Raw genomic sequence first — 20,606 nt, forward strand, 5'->3', positions numbered from 1 at the left:
GCTAATGATAGTAATATATCAAAGTAGTCCTAGGACTCAGTAGCCAGCTCTCTGTGATTCCCTTTGAGGTCAATTATCCTTGTTCTTCAGTCTCAGTTTTATAAATATTTCAATCCCTGACAATCTGAATTATTGTCTCAGCTGAGATTTTTTCAGAGCACAAATTAATTTATATTAAGTTTTCTTACTAGCATCTTTCCCTGCACCCTTACAAATTTTCCCATCACCTCTGAGTACTTTTTCCTGATCATCTTCTTTCAGAGTTGTTGATGAGTTCTTACTATGATGTGCCCTCAGGTATYGAGCCAGGCCAGCATGGTGACCAAAAGGCCAATTTATATTTCTTGCACTGACCTTTTCAAAACAAAGAACGTCTATGTTTTTACGTCATCACTTTTTTATTTTACAGTCATATTTCTCCTCTCYACTGTGCATAAGTCTGCCAAGTAACAACATAGGATTGGGGGCGGGGCAGTGCATTGGACTGGCTTTCCCTCATTCAGCCTCCGGTRCTTTCTGGACTGTAGGTTTTGTCCTTATTTTCACCATGGCAGAGCAGAGGTCACAATTTTCCCCTCATACTGATACTGTGAAGGGGAAATAATACCCTCCTAGRGACTGTTAAAGTATGAATAATAAAATATTTTTCTTTGATTAGCCTGTGTGAGGATTTCCAAGCCTTCTTTGATAATGGTTATTCMTCCGTACTTCTTTTTATCACATATGTCTTCTTTTTCAATTCTTCAAATCTTTRCACTGCTGATGTTTCATTGCCATCATTAAGAATCCCAAAGCACCTGCTTCCTGGATCACCTGTTACTGATGTAGGAACATCAATCTGAAGCAGGGGTTCAAAGAGCAAGACTTTGATCTCCTTGGAAAGAGTAAGATTATTAGGAAGCAAAGGAGAGAAGCACACGGGCCATTAGCCCCCTCTTTCCTAGTGAGGACTCTGCAGGCAAGGGCTGGACTTCTCCTACTTCCTCTCTCTCTAAGATCTTCCTTTTGCACAGCCCTAGTCAAATCTGCAGCCGTACGAAATGAGCAATGGAAACACCCTCACATCCGTACTCCTCCTTCACTCAGACACGTGTAGAGGCAGTTAGAACTGTTGTTCTTTGAAATATGAAACTTGGTGCTCCATGAGGAAAATGTGGATGATCTGACTTTAGCTGGCTACCTGCTCTCAGGTGCAGAACCATTCTCTTTTCCATCATGTGAAACGGTACTCTTGCACTCCAGAAATACTCTGAAATATTTTGCTGCATGGTGAAATGGCAGTCAAGAAGGTAGTTTTCAGGAAATTGTACAGAGGACATGAAGACAATATGGACTTCAGTAATTTTTATTAATATTTAGAGTTAGTGGCACCCTTTTAACTCAGAATATTTCAGTCAAAAAAACAAAACATTATGATTTCGTTTCCCTGTTTGTGGAGGGACTCTAATCTGTAAGAGAAAAAGAGCAATTGCCTGATAAGAGAGTTGATAAAATACAACTGAAACCCTTGAAATCTCTTTGAAACTAACAAAAATGGGTTAATTACTTGTGTTTGGGGGAACATTTTGATCTACCTAATAGGTTAAAGAAGTTATAGACTAGGTCTACATAGTGCTTGCAAAGTCAAAAGTTTGCATTCAGTTGACCATCAAAAGTGAACCGTAAAGTTCCAGTTTTCCATTGTGACTCATTTCAAGACAACTTCCTAAAATAATTTCAAAATTATATTATTTTTTAAATGCTATCCCTTCATCTAATAACACTTAGATCAAGTTAAAGGAAGTTTTCAAATAATTAATTTCACTAAAGGAATGAGCTTCACAACATTCTAAAAATTCTATGTGAATATTCTTTTTTCCTACTGAGTCTTTGGAATGCTTTGTATCCCCAATTTGAGCTACAGAGTTGTAAGGTRTGTATCCTTAAGAATTTAAGTTTCATTATATCCCAGCATGAAATGTATCYTGATAGATTTAAACATCTGGCACTTCCTTGAAGAAAATATATGAAAATGGCTTCACCAAAAGTAAATAAATATGGTTTTCCATCTTCCAGCAAGACTACCATTCCCAAAACACTTCACAGCAAAGTTTGTACATTCAAACAGTCATCCTTAATGCTGAATCATTTCTTTTTGGCCTGAATATATTAATTGTACCCAAAGAACAAATATAGCTTAGCATCTCATAGGAGAAGGCTTTCCTTATGRCACAACTTCTATTTTCTGTAACAAAAGTGGTATAATAAGTACTTTCTCTGTTTAAACAAGGGAAGAGTTAATATAGAAMTGCATTTTAGAAAACTATTTCATTTTTGGCATTAATACAACAGCCCTGAGATCACCAAAAGCTGTCTGATTGCTATATTGATTTTTTCTTTCACTGTAGCTTTTCTCCTGTAATGTTGTTTTAAAACTTCACTCATCAGGTCTTAGAGAAGATAGTCATTGCAGCAAAAATAACTTCTCTCCTTCTTTTCACAGAATTTGTTTATTTGGCCAGTTGCCATGAATTTTATTTTGAAGTYTCTGCAAAGTTMTTATACTGTTTGTGGGGGRCAGTTATTTGTGCTCTAACTGTTYATTATATATATGTATATATTTTGTRTACATAYATRTGTGTRTGTTTGTTGATATACATGTAWAAAATACAGATGTGTGGCTGTTACAGTTCCTAGGGTTAGACATCTGGTCATTTGTACTCACAAGGCACCTTCAGGCAAAGATACGTGTTTCTCATGGGTGCTGACTGGAGTTTCAGTTTCACACCCTGAAAATTGTGTTTGGCTGTTACTGCTCTGTAGGTGATGACAAGAAAAACAATTTCAAGTGTCACAAAGCTGCTGAAGACCAAGAGAGTCAGGACTCTGCCTCCCCTGAGGGCAGTGATGGAAGCAGGGAGAGGGAGCCACAGTCCCAGCCCAGAATTTCAGGCAAGGTCTGGCAGGGGAAAGAAGGCAATGCCCTGGGCTTCTTAGTGCCACGTGCTTGGCCACTGGAGTACTTTGTTATGGAGAACAGCTCCACAGAGTTTACTCTCACATAAAAATCCTAGATAGGTGCAAAAATTAACTCTAGGACAAACTATGCCAGAAGAAAGGTTCGCTTTGTTTTGCTGCTGCTTCGTGGTTTTGGAGGTCTGCTGGCATAGCAGTAATGTGATCTCTAGTGGGAAAAAAAATTAAGGTGTTAGAGTGGGAGTTAAGAGTATCACCTTCCCTTCCCATTCCACTCAATTCTGTGGATATTGGACTTTCCCTTGCTAATCCTCTAGCTGATATTTCCACAGTACTGCAAAGGCTTTACTAATAGGGCTGAATAGAATAAAAAACACAAAGTAAAATCTCCCATAATTTTAGGGGAATGAAAATCAACAAAAAAATCCTCACAACCAATTGATTTTGCTATATTCATGCATTAATTATCCATAAAAGCTCTCTTAGGTGTTTGACCAAATATAATTTCCTTTAACCAAAGAGAAATTACTGACATAATTTTCTAATGCTTTTCACAAACTATCCTTCAGGAAATATTGAAATTTACAGCTGGAGAATTGTGACTGCCTAAAGACTGTCTTAACAGGACTGAAAGAGTCTGTAAATTCCTACAGTGTAGCATGCAAGAATTCCCCCTAGTATTTGTATTGTTCTCCTGAAATTTCTCCTCTTTGAACTTAGCTTTGTTGAGGTAAAAAGCAAATTTGCAGCAAGTCCCARTTGGGTTCTGTTACCCTCCAGAGCACTGCTGGCTAGGGGCTGTGTTGTCTCAAAATGCCATCTGAACATTATATATTTATTTTTGTGTCTATATGCTCTGTTGATAGTGAAAAAGATATTTCTAAAGAGTCCTCATTTAGCTTTAGAGTTTAGACAGATATCATGCCTTACTTTGAGTTAGGAGGATGAGCTAAATGCCAGTTTCAATATTTTTTCCAGGCATATTTTCTCAGGTTGTTTGTGGACTAATTTATTTACAAGTATAAGGGGAAAATTGAATGATCAAATGGAATGAAAATTTAAATTAAAACATGTCATTTAAATAAACAGTAATGAATGCCAGAGGCAGATTGATTGTTAGTATTTTCTCACTGCTGGTGCAGCAGTGGCACAATTGAGCAAAGCTTTTAAGCTGTCAAGATCAGCATTACAGCATCAGATTATATTCGGTTTCATCAATATAGACCTAACTTTCCCCCCCTCTATATTAATGATATGAAATAATTTTTGATTACAAGGTTTTGTAGAATTTCCCAAGCAATTCCATTCCACACATAGACAGGAAAATATATCATTGTGTTAATTGCACAATTTGTACAATCTGTGACCAGGGAGTAAATGCTGAGTCTGCTTTTGCTGARGTCGTGGTCAGGGTTTTGTATATGTTCAAAACTGAAGTCATACAGGATCACACAACAAAAATAGAGTGCTTTAGAGAGCAGAATTAATTAATTAATTGTGTGACTCTTTCCTGACATTTGGGCAAATATAGCATTATCTTAACAGAGAGAGGTATATGGATTATATGACTATTATGTCTAGTTAGTTTTGTGTATTGGTAGATTTCATCATAATTTATTTACAAGAAAAATCTTCTAGTCATCACCAAACATCTCAATCGCTCCAGTGTCTAACATTCATCATTCTTTCATGGAGATAATCAATCTGCACTCATCAGAATAATTCCCCAATGCATGAAATTAATAACAAGGCTTTGGATGTCTATTAATATTGTGCTAAAGATTATGAGTTGAAGTGTTTTAATACTTTAATTTAATTACAGCAAGGCAGAGTAGCATGAATATGAGGGATTCTAACCTCTATGTTTTATTACTTCTGATTTACTTATTAAAATGGAAATAGAGTTAGATCTTGGRCGAATGCTAGGCTGTAATTATATATGTGTATTCAGCACCGAGACTCAGTGGCACATGCAACCAGCCCCATCTTACATCCCTGACAGATGTGTGTCCCACCAAAACGTTACATCACCRGTGTCTAAGTCTTGACCAGTCTGACTGACCTTTAAGTCACTAATTCTTGTTGACATGATGTTTCATGATAAGGAAGATAAGAATAATATTTATTTAATGTGGGGGTTTGGGTAACTGAGATTCACCAGAAARTATCAGACATGTATAGATTCTGTCAGGTTCTACATTTCTACAGAAGAGCTAAAACCAATGCCCCTCACTCAGACTRTGCACTTGAACTATGAGCTGTGAAATTCAGCTGAGGAAACTCAAACTGAACTTTACTCTCTAGAGATAAGCAATACAACCATCAGCCCGTGGAGTCATCCCCACTCTTTCTTTGCCCAGTGAATCRGTGAACATAGCATGGAATAGGTGATGTCAGGGACCTGCTACAGCAAATTCCTCATCCTGGAAAAGRGAGTTTGTCTAATGTCCTAAGCTACAGATCACTGAGAGAAAAAAGGAGGACACAAGGCTGTTTGTCAATRTAGTCATTGCCTTTATTAAAAATACTGAAAACCACATTTAAGCAATTTGTTTCAGATGAAATGAAACATTTTTGTTTATGTTTTCATACRTTTGTTCAGTTTTTAATACTCAAAATATTCCTTTCTGTATGCCAACAACACTGTAGAGGAAAGTGAGGCGTTTGGTGATCAAAAACCCCAAACCAATTAGAATGCTTTATATCATTTGGCCAACAAAACAAAAACAACCCCAGTGAATTACTCATGCMGCCCTGAACCACTTAACCCTTTCACAATGGATGTCACACAGGACTGATGAATTATGTATATTGCTGTTTAATTTAGTGTTGTGGCACAGCTATACTGTTTGTCTAACAGAAAATGGAATAGAGTTTAAGAACCAGAGCTCTACATATTAACACATGCCTTGAGAGTTACTGAGTTTGTAATTAGAGCCCAAAACTTTCAAATTATCTCTTGCTGCTACTTGTAGGTGAGCAGATGTTTCACTGGTCTATACAAAGCAGAATTAWAATGTAAAACCTGTTACCAAAATACTGTTTTCACATGCCCTCCTATACTTTTTCTAAGTAACAACAAAATGTTAAACCCTGCCATAGTTTAATGTTTCTGTGTCATGGGCTGCAGATCAGTTGTGCTATACTACTTTAGCTTTATTCCACACTCACTATTCTGTTTGAATATCAAACTTGGTTTCTCTAAAATCAAGTAAAATATATCAGAGTAATTCCTTTTTACCCTTACCCCACCTCTCTATATTTTTAACATTAATTAAAGATCTGGAAATTCTCCAGCTAAAATAATTTTTGATTGAGACCACAGCTTRTAATGCTTTTTAAAATGTTGCTTTTTCATCATAGAGATGGTTGTAGAGGAAAGGAAGTGTAGGAAAGGATATGTAGGAAGGAGGTATAGAAAAGCATGGTGCCACCTACCAAAGTGTGGTATTTATCCCAGCAAATGTGGGAGTCAGGATGAATTCATTTCTTAGGGAGAAGCCAATCCCCTTAGGCTCTACTGTCAGTAGAAAGACAGAAGCATCTCCAGGAGGAAGTTCAACTCCCCTGAAAATAAGTGCCTAACATGGCTGAGGTGCTGAGCTCAGATTATAAAGCACTCAAAAATTTTAATATGGACAGATGAATCTTGGAACAGAAGTCAAGTAAAATGAGTTTGGTCCTTTTCCCCAGTGCATTCTGTAAAGGGCAYGTACACAGACAGGGAGGAAAGACCAACACATCCTGGGGGGCTGATCCTGGTTCTGCAAAGTCCTGGAGCACCTGCTKGTGTCCCACTTTGTCTGAAGCTCCTGTGCTGAGGACTTTGTGTATTTTCCTGGGAAGGCAGCCTGTAATTCCTGATGAGTGTACCAAAACGTGTCTCAGAGATGTAATTCTCTGAGGATCTAATCYTTATGGTAGGAATATGTTATGTTACAGTTGAATGCATTAACTTTACCCTCAGAACAGACAGGATAAAGGGAGCTTACCCAGGGATCATCCACACAAGTGTAGAGAGTGAAGTGATTTGCAATTGCAGAACCAGAGGTATTATCTAAGGTACACGTCCCTTTGACATCAGAAGGAACAGGCATCCAACTGGATCTTTAGACATGACAATTTCAACAGCTCTCAAATTGTATGAGCAAATGTAAGTGGGGGAGGTGTCATTTATTTTGAAATTTAAGAGTATTTTCAAAAACATATGGATGGATGGATGGATGGATGGATGCCCACTTTCGGAAACTGAATATAGTCCCTTGTTTTTTTTCTACTTCCTTAAGCAAATAAAGTCTTAGCTGTTTGAACTTATTAATATATCATTCAGTATTCATTTATTATTGCCAAAAGATAAGGTGCCACTGAGTTTTCCTCTACCACAGTGATTTTTAGGGTTTTTTTTTGTGTATAATCATGAGCAACAAAACCAAATATTTACTTCCCTTTTAAAATAAACAAAAATTTCAGCTGGAATTTCATATTTTTCAGATGGATACTGTATGTACTGCAAAAAAAAGAAATTATTGGTAATAATCTGTTTGTATGTTTAGTCCTAGGTAAGATCCGAAGTGCTGTTGGAAGTGCTCAGCTACTCATGTCTCAGAAATTCCAGCAATTTTATTGGCTTTGTCAACAAAATCTGGTAAGTCACTTTGCCTGGCTATTCTTTAAGAGTTGAATGTTATTAATCMATAATATTTCACATTCCATTAAATTTCACTTAAAATTTTAGAATTTCATATTTTTACTTCAAAAACAACCAAAAAAATCAAGTACCCAAACAGTAGCATTCTGAAATGTTATTTACATAGCCCACATTTACTTCACCCTTTTTTTACCTTAGTCTTTAAGTATGATTCTAGTAGAATTTTTTTTGAAGCAAATACACAATTTCAGTAATTTCAGCCTGTTTATGTTTTGTCTTTTCTCTTTTTCTTGTATTTATTAAAGAAAAGACAATGAGAAGGGAACAAATGCAAGTTTTTTGAGACATAATATGATGSCTTGTTTTTGAAATATTCTAGTATAGTAATTATATTKTAGGTACAAAAGGGGGAAATTTTCACATTACAATCAGTGGAAAAYAGCAAAATAGAATAGTGGAGAATACATGATCCAGCTTTGTACCTACCCAAAAATAGGACTGATCATGGAAATTAGATATATAAAATGTTCATAAAATTGGGATGGATAATTTGCATTGCCAATTATATATAAGATGTCCTGGGGCTAAAAGAACAGATGCATTATATTACTTATGAGAGTCACTGCTATTGTTCTGGAAGTTCATTAGAGACTAATTCAATTCAAAATGTTATCTTCATTAATATGACAGCAGCCATCAGTGATACMAAYGTTGTGGCAMGATGATACTAATCAATAGAAGAACRTAATTCTTCCTGCYACAGCTGGTGGTAGAACACCTTTCTGTGTCTCTCTCAAATATCRAGTGTACCTTTTCCTTTTGACTGTCCCTACACCTCATATATTGAAAGCAACTGAATTTTGTTKTGTGCAGGACAGCAGACAGAACTTAGACATCTGCTTAAATACTTTTCTTTGCTCATTGGTATTTGTCTCATAACTTCCAAGGCAGAACATCCATTCTGCAAAGACCTGCTTGCTACTTTCCATCCCTAAAGTTAACACTCAGAATACCAGAAACTGCAGTGAAATAACACTGAGAAAGTCATGCCAAAAATGTCATACGTTCTCACAGAAAATAATAAGATATACGGTCCTCATTAGGAAAGAATCCAATTATGCACTTCAAAAGCTCTGTCAAAACAGGAATTTTAATAGCTGTTACTGAGTAACAGAGGAAATACACAAAGTCAGACAAGCAACAGTTGACCGTATCTGTATTATCAATTAAATCATGTGTGTTCCCTATAGTAAATTTGTTTCATACCAAAAGGAGGGAATCTTCCTCATTGTCTGAAAGTTTCTCACTGCAAATTTGAAAATGCCCTCCACTACCTGATTGATTAAGCTATGCAAACTAAGATTTGGAGAGCCTAACCTCCACTCCACTCCATTTATCTTTAAGTGAGCCCAGCACTTGTGCTCAAGAGCATTACTCTAACAGCAGCTCCTGCTCAGCACAGCCCCCAGCTGTTTGGGAGCAAGAGCAATTCATTACTGCAAAAGCAATAGGAGCACAAGGAGAAATCTGCAGCTTTGTAGACAGCACGACCAGAAAGCTGGCAGGATTTTACTTCTCTTTTTCTTATTTGAATAATAAACCTCTGAATTTCATAACAGCAACTTTCTCCCTCTCTCAAAGTTTGGGCTCTGAATATCCTTCAGTTTCATTAAATCAGACATGGGCTCTGCAGAAAGCAGCGRCTGCAAAACTGGACTTTAGATCATTCATGTTCGAAGGCTTTTTTTTCCCGTACCTAATGATAGCATTTGTTGCTAAATAGTCACTGAATATCGACAGCCAGCTTTCCATAGGATCCTCAGGAAGCATCTCAGTGCCCCACAGGAATGCTGATGGCGTCTGTGTTCCCCCTGCCAAAACACCCAGCACATGCAGGGCTGCACAAGGCGGTTTCTGTGACAGTGTTCGGCAACTATAAGCCTAAACGTAGGACACAGAACAATAGGATTTACTTCTGCCWTATCAAAATGTAACAAGGGTTTAAGAGGAAAATACTTACTCAAACTGAAATTTAACCAGGAAGCTCACCTCTGGATTTTTCTAAAGGGTCATGGGAACTTCAAGCAGCACATTTGATTATGCTCTGGGTTAAGAGCTCTTATCAAAGACTCTCACTTAGGGTAAATTCACAGAAATGTAAACTTCARTGAAGTATTTTTTTATGAATCTAGCTGGCTATCTCCTACATGTATACTGTTTGCACTAACTACTTAGAAAAAAGGTCATTACTGGTTAATAACTAGTCCATTCTGCATTATTCATATTAGTTTTTGCAACACCCTTTTTTTTTCCTTTGATGTGTCCTCCTCCAGTCTCTCTACTCAGCATAGATCCTTCTCAGCTTGTGTCATGGTTGCAGGCTAAAACAGAGCAGCTTGAGCACCAGCTAGGTACTTGTTGCTTGCTTTAGGCTTCCTTCAGAAGGAAGGCTGCAAAGCTGAATTCCAAGTAAGAGAGAAATAAATGAGTAGTTTCTGAGAAGAAGCAGGTTTGAGCCAATCTTCTCAAAACTTAGTTAGCTGTAATAGTACTCATTTGTGCCAGCATTTATTTGTGAGCTGTGGATGTGTAAGAAGCAAGAGGCAGCCCTCTTGTGTCCAGACCACACACAGCACAGCCCTCTGCAAGAGTCGTGCTGGGGGCCATGGTCTGCACAAACGCCATGAGCAGAGCTGGGTGCACAAAGGCACAGAAGAATTAGCCTTGATTCAGAAGGCAATGGCCTTGCAAGGAGTGGCATCATTTCCTGCCTATTTAGAGGGAACTGAGGACAGTGACTGAGCCTGAGACCAGGCAGGAGAGAGCAGACTGCAAGATAAGACCGACTGCTGTGGAACTGTCCTCATGAGTTTCACACAGGGAGTGAGTTCCCAAAGCCTGAGATATTGACCTCTGTAGAGTAAGTAAACCACTGACATAAATTTTAAATTGCATTATAGTAAATTAGGATCCACCCAAATAAATAGTTTTCAGTAAACACTAATCTGGAGTTGTTATGTTTCCCAGAAGTCTGTTATACTCAGTATGGCTAATTCTTTTAAATCCCTAAGGCTTACTATTAAAAGGAGACCCATTCTTTTAGTGAAGAAGATTTCTGAGTTGTTCTTGGCCCAGATTCCAACAGGGGTCTAGGTATGGGTGACACTGCATGTTGTCATGCATAGTTCCAGGCTCTCATCTCCTACAAAGGCATTTGTAAACCCAAGTCTGAGCAGCAATTCTAAGTTTAAAACCCATAGAAATGTGTGATTCAAGGGAGGAATTCAACAGCAATGCTGACTTATCTTCCCAGTTTCTAGCCAGCTGCAGGCTTATGTTAAAATATAAAATGCCTTTGACCACTGGATTTGTGGAAGGTGAGGCACAGAGCCTGCAATAACTGCAGTGTTGCTAACATAGCAAACTTGTCTTTACAACTTTTGCCTAGGAAGGGGRGTATCCAAAGTCTGTTTGGCCTGGTTTTGACTTCATCTCTCCCAGCTCCATGTTTTAGATCATCATAATTCCTTCTTCCTGTCCTGGAMGGAAAAAGGCATTTCTTCATCCCCTTCACAGACTTGTTTACCAATTTAGCCCTCATTCATAAAAGTGACAAAGATGTCTTCTTGAACTAGTACCAGTGCTCAGAAAGCTTAGGGTTAAGAGTCTGCATACCATTTTATAATACAATTTTTATCCAGCATTGGCGTAATGGTAATAATCACATAGAGGATCATCTTGCTAACTGTTACCACCAATGTTTGTCCATTAAGTCTTATGCACACAGAGCCTCTTAATTGAAGTACCTGGTGGTAGTGCCTTCCCAATTTCCTGAGTGTGATTCAACTCTCAGGAGAACAAAATCCAAGCATGCCATCAAAATTTCATACTTCATGTATACATTCGAAARTGCGAGACAGTGTAAACATCAAGTTGAGCGTAAGCTGACAACATCTCTGTGGCATTGTTTTGTCTTCTAAGCAGCTATTGTGAAGGTAATTTTTAACCAGAAAGTCTTCAGGCTGGCTGGAATACAAATCACATTCCCTCCCCTTGCCTTTAATAATCAGCAGACAGAGGCTGTCAGTTTGTTCCYTTTTAGAAATGCAGGTCAGCACAGCATATGGTGCTAAGGAACTTCCCATGCCGCAGATTCAAGAAAGCTCGTGTGTGACATCCGACTCATTCATGTTTGGGTTGTGTAGGAGGCACAGCTTTCCAGTCACAGCTCCCAGCTGCAAGGCACACAGAGCCCTGGCACTGAGCAGGGCTGCAGCGATGAAATCTGGCACAGTGCCCTTCCTGCCTCAGTGCACCCCACTGAAAGCCTCCTGGAGTAGCCACGTTCTCTCCTTTGTGCATTACAGGACCCGAGTGCCATGCCCAGACCAACCTCCCAGGACCTTGCAGGTTTCTGGGACTTATTGCAGCTCTCCATTGAAGACGTCAGCATGAAGTTTGATGAATTGCACCAGTTGAAACTCAATGAATGGAAAATAATAGAATCACCTGAAAGGAAGGTAAGCAGACCATGGGCAATACCATTTATTCCCCATTTGTAGTTCTTCAGTCTCCCTGTGTTAAGTACAAAAGTGAAACTCAATAGGTTTCTAACCCTGGGAAGTACTTAATTGGCATGGCCCAATTTTTACATGGAAACTTTCATCAGATATGAGGAGTTATTTTCTATTTTACCAATGTTGAGCTGAACTGTATAATAAATAAAATGGATTTTGCTGGGCTCGTTTACTCCATGACACTTTGTTCAAATTATTTGGATTCATATTCTAAAGGCTAGAACAGAAATATATTCTTGTTAATTCAGACTGAAGACAATAGCCCGAGAATTCCAACAAGGTAAATTCTGCATTCCGCTATATTAGGGGCAGCTCAAACCTGAGCACTGCAGTGCTTAACCCTACCTGTGTGACACAACAGATAATAGAACAGGAATGAGATAAGAGCACGTGACAAAACATAGGGCAGGACATACTAAAGTTCAGCCCACAAACTTTTGGGGGACAAAGTACTATGGCAAATTGCCCACACCTTTACCCTTCATTTCCATGATTTCGGAGATGCCCCACACTGTGCTTGCAAGCCAAAGGTAGAAAATTGCCCATAAAAGCAGTGTCATTCTGAAACTGCCTTTCCCTTCTCTAGAACTTCATCACTTGATTATCCCTTGCTGATTRTTGTATCAGTCAGATGAAAACAGCATTTGGTTTGAGTCAGTACTGTTGGCCTCAGGTGAATACTTGTTTGGTTTGGGAGGAATTAGGAGGCATTTTGACAACTTTTTCATTTCTTCATGCTCCTCTTGGATTTTAATTTTCAGCCAACGGGTTGGTGGATGGTGAGTTTGCAATTCTTGCTTACTAGTGACAGCTGGAAGTAAGAAATTATAATGRCAGCAACAGTGATATTCTTAAGAGGGAAATAACCAAAAGTGGGGGAAAAAATTAAGATGGGATGACAGGAGTGGAGCCTTTATGTTCCTGCCTGAGAACAGGAAACAGAAAATAAAGACAGGAAAAACTGGCTATCATAGGGAATAGTACTTTAGGCTGCTGCACTGTTCGTGTTTAATGTAGAACAATGTTTTTTAATAACCTTAGTTATTTAGTCTTGGCTATTGCATTTCAGAAGTAGACTCAGATGAGTTTAAAAAACAAAAAACAAAAACCAATGAAGAGTCTGTAAACCATAGGTATATCAGGTCAATTTTTGTATTATTCAAATCCTGCTGTGCATCAAGTTAACTGTGTTCTCCATAAGGAACAGCCCATGCTCTGGACTATTACTATTACTTTAAGAAATTATATAGCAAAAACATCTATCCTAATAACCATATCTATACAAATGAAGTTGTGGAGTCTCCATCTTCAGGGCTATGCAGTCCAGTATTAAACATAACTTTWAAAAAAACTGATTTAACTTCAAAGTTGCATCTAATTTCAAATGCACTTTAAATGGGGATTGTATGAAATCACCTCCAGAGGTCTGTCTCTTCTAACCTAAATTAGTGTACAATGCCTTGATTATAGGCCCTCATATGATAATTCACAGTCTCTAAATGGAGTAAAATATCCATTTCATGCTTCAAAACAATTCTTGATTTAACACCTGCAGAGAAATTCACAGCTACTTTGGTAATAAAATCTACTGACTTTCACTTTATAATTTGATAACTTTTCAGAATAATTTTCTTTAAAATGGCCCAGGCTGGCAAGCAGAACAATTAGCCCAATCTTCCCTCTCTGGCTGGCGCTTGAATGTTTCCATATAGCAATTCCTGGAGGAGACTAAACTAATAGACATGTATACACAGCTGCTATCTCATACCCAGCTGAGGCTAAACTCAGTATGATTAATTTAATCAGAAATCCTGTCCCGCTAATCTTAGAGAGTCTTTTCACTTGATCAGACCACACAGATGCGCTGAATTCTTATTGGAGAGACAGTGTGTGTTTCTGTTTATAATGATTGTAATAATGTGTCAGCTGCAATTAAATAAATCCATCTGAAAGTGAGGTGTGCAGATTGCATGTGCTGATACCTGCAAGGACAGTGGAAGGAAGCGCAGTCTTTTTTCAGGCACAGGACCACAGAACGTGTAATAAGTGTCAAAACAAGAGGGCTTTGTCAGTGTCCCTAGTGTGGATAGCTGTTCATGTAATCCATTAGCTGATGGGCAAGCACAAATTGAGCATGCTTGATGTATGTAATCAGTATTTTGCATTTCATGTCTTCGATGTGCATGCTCTGCTGATGAGTACCTTTTGCATGCACCTCACCCTTAGTTTTAATGCCCTATTGCAGGAAGAAAGAAAGATTCCTCCTCCTGTACCAAAGAAGCCCCCAAAAGGAAAATTCCCTATCACAAGAGAAAAATCTCTGGACCTACCTGACAGACAACGACAAGAAGCCAGAAGACGGCTGATGGCTGCCAAGCGAGCAGCCTCTTTCCGGCAGAATTCAGCCACAGAGCGTGCAGACAGCATTGAGATCTATATCCCAGAGGCTCAAACCCGGCTTTAAAGACAGAATGCTGCAGAGTTCCTTTTTTAAACAAAATGCTTGTACAGTTTGTCACTTACCTGGTAATTTTTGTCTCATTCTCTCCACTAAATATGCCCTTGCTGTTGTGTTCTTTGTGCCATAAGCACAGTGGAATGCTTTTGATTTCCTCAGAATTTGCTGAGCTCACCGCAAGAAYGACTTCTTTTTGTATTTATTGTCTGACTTACAATCAGCTACAATGGATAGGGCTTGTCAAGACCTGACTTATCCAACATATTCTCAGAGGACAACAAGAAACACCTCTTGAGATGGAACCCAGCTTACTTTTTGTTATTTATATTTTTATAAAATGTGTGATAATTAGGGATAAGAATAACAAACTATAAATGGGTGCATCTCACCATTCACTAGAGGCATTAGCTATTCCAAGTAGAAGGTGCTACAAATGTAAAGAGCAGGAAAGAAAGAACCCATTTATCTCCTTGACCTCCAGTTTCTTTTCCTAGAACCCAGCTAACATATTTACTCATGCACTCTGCCACTCTTCTCATCTTTGTTACTGCAAAATAACGTTAGGCCTCTCATCTCGTTCAAGTTTCTGGAGATGAACAGGGATATCCAGTCACTAAAACTCCAAAGTTCATCAGAAACCAAGAAGCATACAAGTCTGGTGATGGTGGGAATGTCCACGCAGAAACGTTTGCTGTTAGCAGTATAACRACACTGAAACCTAAGCAAAATTGTAATGCAAGAGGACTTGAGTGATGGGTGAAAGGAAAACGGAAGCCTTAAAAAGTTAGATCTTCTGTAGTAAGATGAGTAAAGAAAAAKTTATTCTCGCTCCTTTGGACCACTCATTGCATTTTTAACAGTTCTTTTACATGTTAATATTTATTTTATAAACCTTCTCTCTTTCATTTCAAGAGCTGTGCTACATGTACTATTTCAAACTCTCAAATTGTTATAACAATTGAGTTTCCAGGGTATCCTTGAGAACAAAAAAAATTTTGCTTGTTTAAAATGCCAGTTGTGATGTTGTAAACAGTTTAAGAAATATGAATGTGAGTGGTAAGTATATATAAGTTTAAATGGTTATGTTAAGGTAAAGGTGAACTGTGGTTTACAGTTGTTCGTTTTTTTGGGGTTTTTTTAAGAACTATTTTTCTATGCAGTATCATTTATGGCAAGAATAAGGTTCTTGCTTGCTTCATACATAGGGAAAAAAAAAAAAAACCATGACTCAAGAGATAAGTGATTTCCAGCACTTCCATTTCCATGGAATGTATGGAAAATAATATATTTTCAAGCCTCACATTGTCAGAAGAGAGTAGTGGTAGCCACTGCAGTCAAGAGGTTTTCGTTTAAAACAAATTAAGACAGAGTTATTCCACTTCACCTACCTTCCAGAACCAATCAAGCAATCCAGCACTTAGAAGTCTTCAGGTGAAGACGCAATAAAATGAGTAACCTGCAGCCCCAGTTCCAATGTTTGAATCCTACTGAATCCAAGTTTAGGTCAAAMCAGTGAGAACCCAGTGAGACAGACAGCCCCAGCTACTGCATTCCCTGTTTACCTGCTTTAACAAATGCAATGTATTTAGCCATAGGCAGAACAACTATTTAATTATACTCGAGCACTTTGGTTCTTCACCTGTTGAGCACTTTAAATCCAAATCCCACGCACCCTGCAGCCTGATGGATGACTGAAAACATGAAATACCGTAGGTTATGCAGATCTGACATTGCTTCAAATCTGTTTTCTTTTGTTTATTTGTTCGGTTTTTTTCCTTCTTTTTCCTACAGTGTGTGGTATTAAGCATGAGTTCTGTCTTTGGACAGCTGATAAAGCATGCTTGGCTTCAAGGTATGAATCTTAAGAGATGAAGTTTTGAGAAGTTTCTGTGAGAAGACACCCCTGTAAAATAAGCCTGGTATCTGGTATATACCTTACCAAATAGCCTTAAACTATATTTGAAGCAAAAACCAAGACGAATGTATATCCTTCAAGAATGCAAAAAAAAAAAAAAAAAAAAAAAAAAAAAAAAAAGATAAAGTAATAAAAAATAATAAATCCCTGAAATATTCTTCTATAGATGAAAACATTATATTTCCCATCCCTTGTGTTTTCAAGGCATTTTCTATTACAGAAAGAGCTGAATCCTAGGCAGTGTACAATATGGTTGACACTTCCTATATTTATTGTGCAATTTTAAATACAAARTACATGCAAGACATTGGCATCTTTAGTCTTGAAAACTGGTATCTTAAAGTGGAGCTGCTAATTAGAATTTCCACACAAAACCCAAGCCAGTATTTTTTCCTAGAATGAAGAGATTTAAAATAGGGACACACACACACYTGTATGCATACATAGGGCAGCTGATATATTTTATCTAATTTCCATGTATGTTTCCAGGAGGAATCACACTTGCCTTACTCGCTTGAGCCCTCCCACCTGCAGCAACAGGCCATGCGATTGAGACAAGCTGTACCTGATCCTGCCAGTAATCAGACTTTATGGAGAGAAATTGTAAAYCCAGCAGATTACAGATAAACTGAGATCCCAGCTGGACTAATAATACTGACCTGGAGGAGTCTGTGTTCTACATTTCCCCTGCTGTTATAAGAAAATGCTCAATATAAGATCTAAGAATCTATTAGTTCTGTTTGTTCCACCTTGTTCAAACAAGCAAAGAAACAAAACAAAAAAAAAAAGAAAAACACAAAAAGCTATTGGAAAGGATCAAAATTAAACTAGATGTTTACTGACAAATCTGATAATATGTTATCTGTGCACATTACATTTTTAAGTGCAATATATTAAATTATTGTACAGGTAACATTATCTCTTTTAAGGCAAATAAGACATTTCAATTTACATATTGTACGTCTGGTTAGCTTAGCAAGATAACATTATGCTTATCACATTTGTGTTGCAAATAAATCAAAGTCAGATTGCTTCAGTCTCTGACATGAGAAACACCATATCTTGATAAACATATAAACAGATCAATTGTAATCTGACCCCACATCATAAAAACAAAAGTCAGTCACAAAACCAGCATGGGAGGAACATAAATAAACACAAAGATAGGAACTGGAATGCTTTCTCCTTTGAGAGTTCATGGTATAGACCCACTCAGAACAGCTGAACACAGYAAAATAGTCTAGTGTTAAATATTAATTGGATTCATATGTATTTCAGTACATTAAAATTATAGAAAGTCTCTGTTCATTTAGTCATTGCCTGTAAAACAAAACTATAATAAACAGAAGTCAGAAAATTTAAATAAGGAAAAAGTCCTGAATGGTAAAATTGTTGGTATTTACCATACTTATTTTTGCTTTGTATATTTTTTTAGATTTTAAATTCTTTGTAATTTGGTGAAGTACATTATGAAGCAATTTATTATTTCATGTCAACCTGATTAGAATGGCCTTTGGCAGAATGCAAAGATGAAAAACATTGTACAGTTTAATACCAAAAATTATACTTTAATTCATTCTTACACCTTAACATTATATTAGATTTGAGATCAATCAGGAAGGAATTAAAGCGTGCATAGGGAAGTGTGTGAATTTCATATATATAGACAGATATAACATATATTTCATACAATGGAAATGATTTGTTTTAAAATAAGCCCATGTCCTGTGGTATCAGTAAATTAGTACTCTCAGCACTGCATCTCATATAAAGAGAAGGAGTGTTTGGTCATAGGGTGGTTCTGCAAGTAACAGCGACGTGATGGTGTCACACGTGGCCCAATGTGTCACAAGTGGCCCGCAGCCTCCTCGTGCCCTGCGGGAGCGATGCCCTGGAGAGGTTCCTGGCCCTGTGGCACCTCAGGCAGTGCCACCGTTCTGTCCCAGGCCCTCTCCATRGAGCCCCTTGCTCAGAGCAGCAGCCTCCACATCAGCCCAGCTCAGCCTTTTGCACACAAAGCCTTGAGCCTGCCCTGCCCAGTCGGTGGCTTTGGTGTCCTCCTCAGCATTTCTGTGTTGGCACCAGTGGCAGGGGGCACACCGGGGGCTGACCCATCGAGTGCTGGTTCGTGCATGCCAATTTGAGGTCTGAAGCTGCTTTGGCAGCTCCAGGTGTCAGGCTGTGTGCACTGAAAACCTGTGAAACCAGAGCCTCAGAGCTTAAAAGAGCTCAAAGAGCAACGTTCCTCCCATTACTGCTCCTCGAGCATCTTGTGATGTGAGGATCCYGCCCGCCAACTGCGCTCGAGGGGAGGAGTCTCAACAAACCCCTCAATGTCTAGAGAGGTGTCTCCTGCTCTAGGACAGGTTGGCACCCACACTTACACAGTGCCTTTCATCCAGAAGGATCTCCAAGCACTTTATTAGCCAACACAYGAGCTCCAGGCTGGGCTGCAGCTGGAACAGGTCACCCAGCGTGGCGGRATGCTGGGGGTTCTCCCAACTGCTGGGGCGTTTCCTTCCACAGACCCTTCCAGCATCTGGSACCTCACAGTCTGAGCCTGTGCTGAAGGAGAGCAAAGACTTGCTGAACCAAGAGGAAGGCCTGAGCAAAGCAGAGATGAGGGCAATCAGTGCTCATAGCACTCTCTCCAGGGAGTAGGCAGGGAGTGATGAGCACCAAATGAATCCTCCAGAACAAACTCTGCCTTTTCTGCTCCTGACAATGGCAGTGAGGGCCCTGCAGTGGAGGAGCTCGCTGGGAGGGTGCCAGAGGAGACCCGTGGCTGGTGCAAGGCACAGGACCTGATGGCACCTGCAGCTGAGCCCTCCYGGTCAGGAATCCTGGCAAGTGTCCCCTTCACAAGTGCATTTTCCCCGGCTTTGTTAGCGGGAGAGATCCACCCGKGGTCCTGCACAGGCAGCCTCCCCARGCRCCCTGCTCTCTACCCGAGCCTGCCCTCCAGCCCAGCTGGCACGAGGGATGGCATGGGGCACAGGGGGAGGATTGATGGTTGTGCTTAGGTTTGGGCAGCTGCTCTTCAGTGAGACTCAGCCCTAACCCCGAGGGTTCTTGGTGTGGCAGAGCAATGGGGACCCCTCTCTGCATGGACAGGACCAGCAGAGGAGAGGCCACTGCTTCACACTGCACAGAACAGAAAGAGGAGATTTACACGGATCTATAGACACACATAACGATTTTCACTGTCATGGTTCCAGACAACYGGGCCCGGGAACCACAGCCAACACTCACATTCCTGTAGATTGTGCCACTTTCTTGCAGCTCATCCTCGACACTGCCAGTTGTGGCAGGTTCACTGCCTACTGCAGCACCATGGCCCATCAGCAACTACTCACCACATTCCCTTCCAGGGACCATCTTCCAGGAACAGATGTTTTATAGCACACTCTTATGCATACACAGAGTTCTGTCAGGAATTAAGCTCTCTGTATCCAGAGAAATTGCTTAATTTATCTCGGAAATGCAGCTTCCTCTATGGCATAATGCTGTAGCTGTTTAACTACATAATAGGCTGTTCAGGACAGCAAGTATAAAACCAAAATTGAAATGGAACRTTGCCCAAAAGAAAATTTGGCCAGCATATGTAGGCTGATTCAGCTCCTCTTAATGAAATRAAATTCCAATAGCTGAAAGAGGCCATGGCATTCATTACTGAATGTCTTTTCCAACATAAACGATTCTACGATTCTTCATCTAAAAAYGGTATTCCAGATTTTTTCTCATTAAATGCATATTGCATTTCATAAAAGAAGATGGCAGAAGAAGACTGCACGTTCAGTGATCCACCTTTCCACAGCTTCTCTCCCATTTCCCTTCATTACCAGAAGAAAACCAGGCTTTTGAAGTCGGATCGTAGTTAAGGTAAATTAGTTTATCTACACAGCTTGCTCTTTAACTGAGCAAACACAGAAGAGTTTTCCTCAGCTGGCAATTTAATTCTATATTTTATTAAGGCCAAATTGTTATTTTTCTAAATTGGTTTTGTTGGACAGGATTTTTTACTTCTCTAGGTACAAAAYCATGAATATTTTC

General features: G+C 39.1%; 1 protein-coding gene across 1 annotated transcript in view; it reads left to right on the forward strand.

Moving 5' to 3' along the window:
* The window catches only part of DLGAP2 (DLG associated protein 2), an 83,698-nt gene extending 63,321 nt beyond the window's left edge, over positions 1–20,377 (forward strand). The window contains exons 8-10 of the mRNA XM_057371990.1: positions 7,509–7,600; positions 11,971–12,123; positions 14,426–20,377. Coding sequence (XP_057227973.1) covers positions 7,509–7,600; positions 11,971–12,123; positions 14,426–14,644 — 464 coding nt within the window. The 3' untranslated portion in view covers positions 14,645–20,377. The remainder of the gene's footprint in view (positions 1–7,508; positions 7,601–11,970; positions 12,124–14,425) is intronic.
* The last annotated feature ends 229 nt before the right edge of the window (positions 20,378–20,606 follow it).

This window comes from Malurus melanocephalus, unplaced genomic scaffold, assembly GCF_030028575.1.
Source record: "Malurus melanocephalus ecotype Western Australia unplaced genomic scaffold, MMel_1.1 scaffold_6, whole genome shotgun sequence".
Taxonomy (NCBI): domain Eukaryota; kingdom Metazoa; phylum Chordata; class Aves; order Passeriformes; family Maluridae; genus Malurus; species Malurus melanocephalus.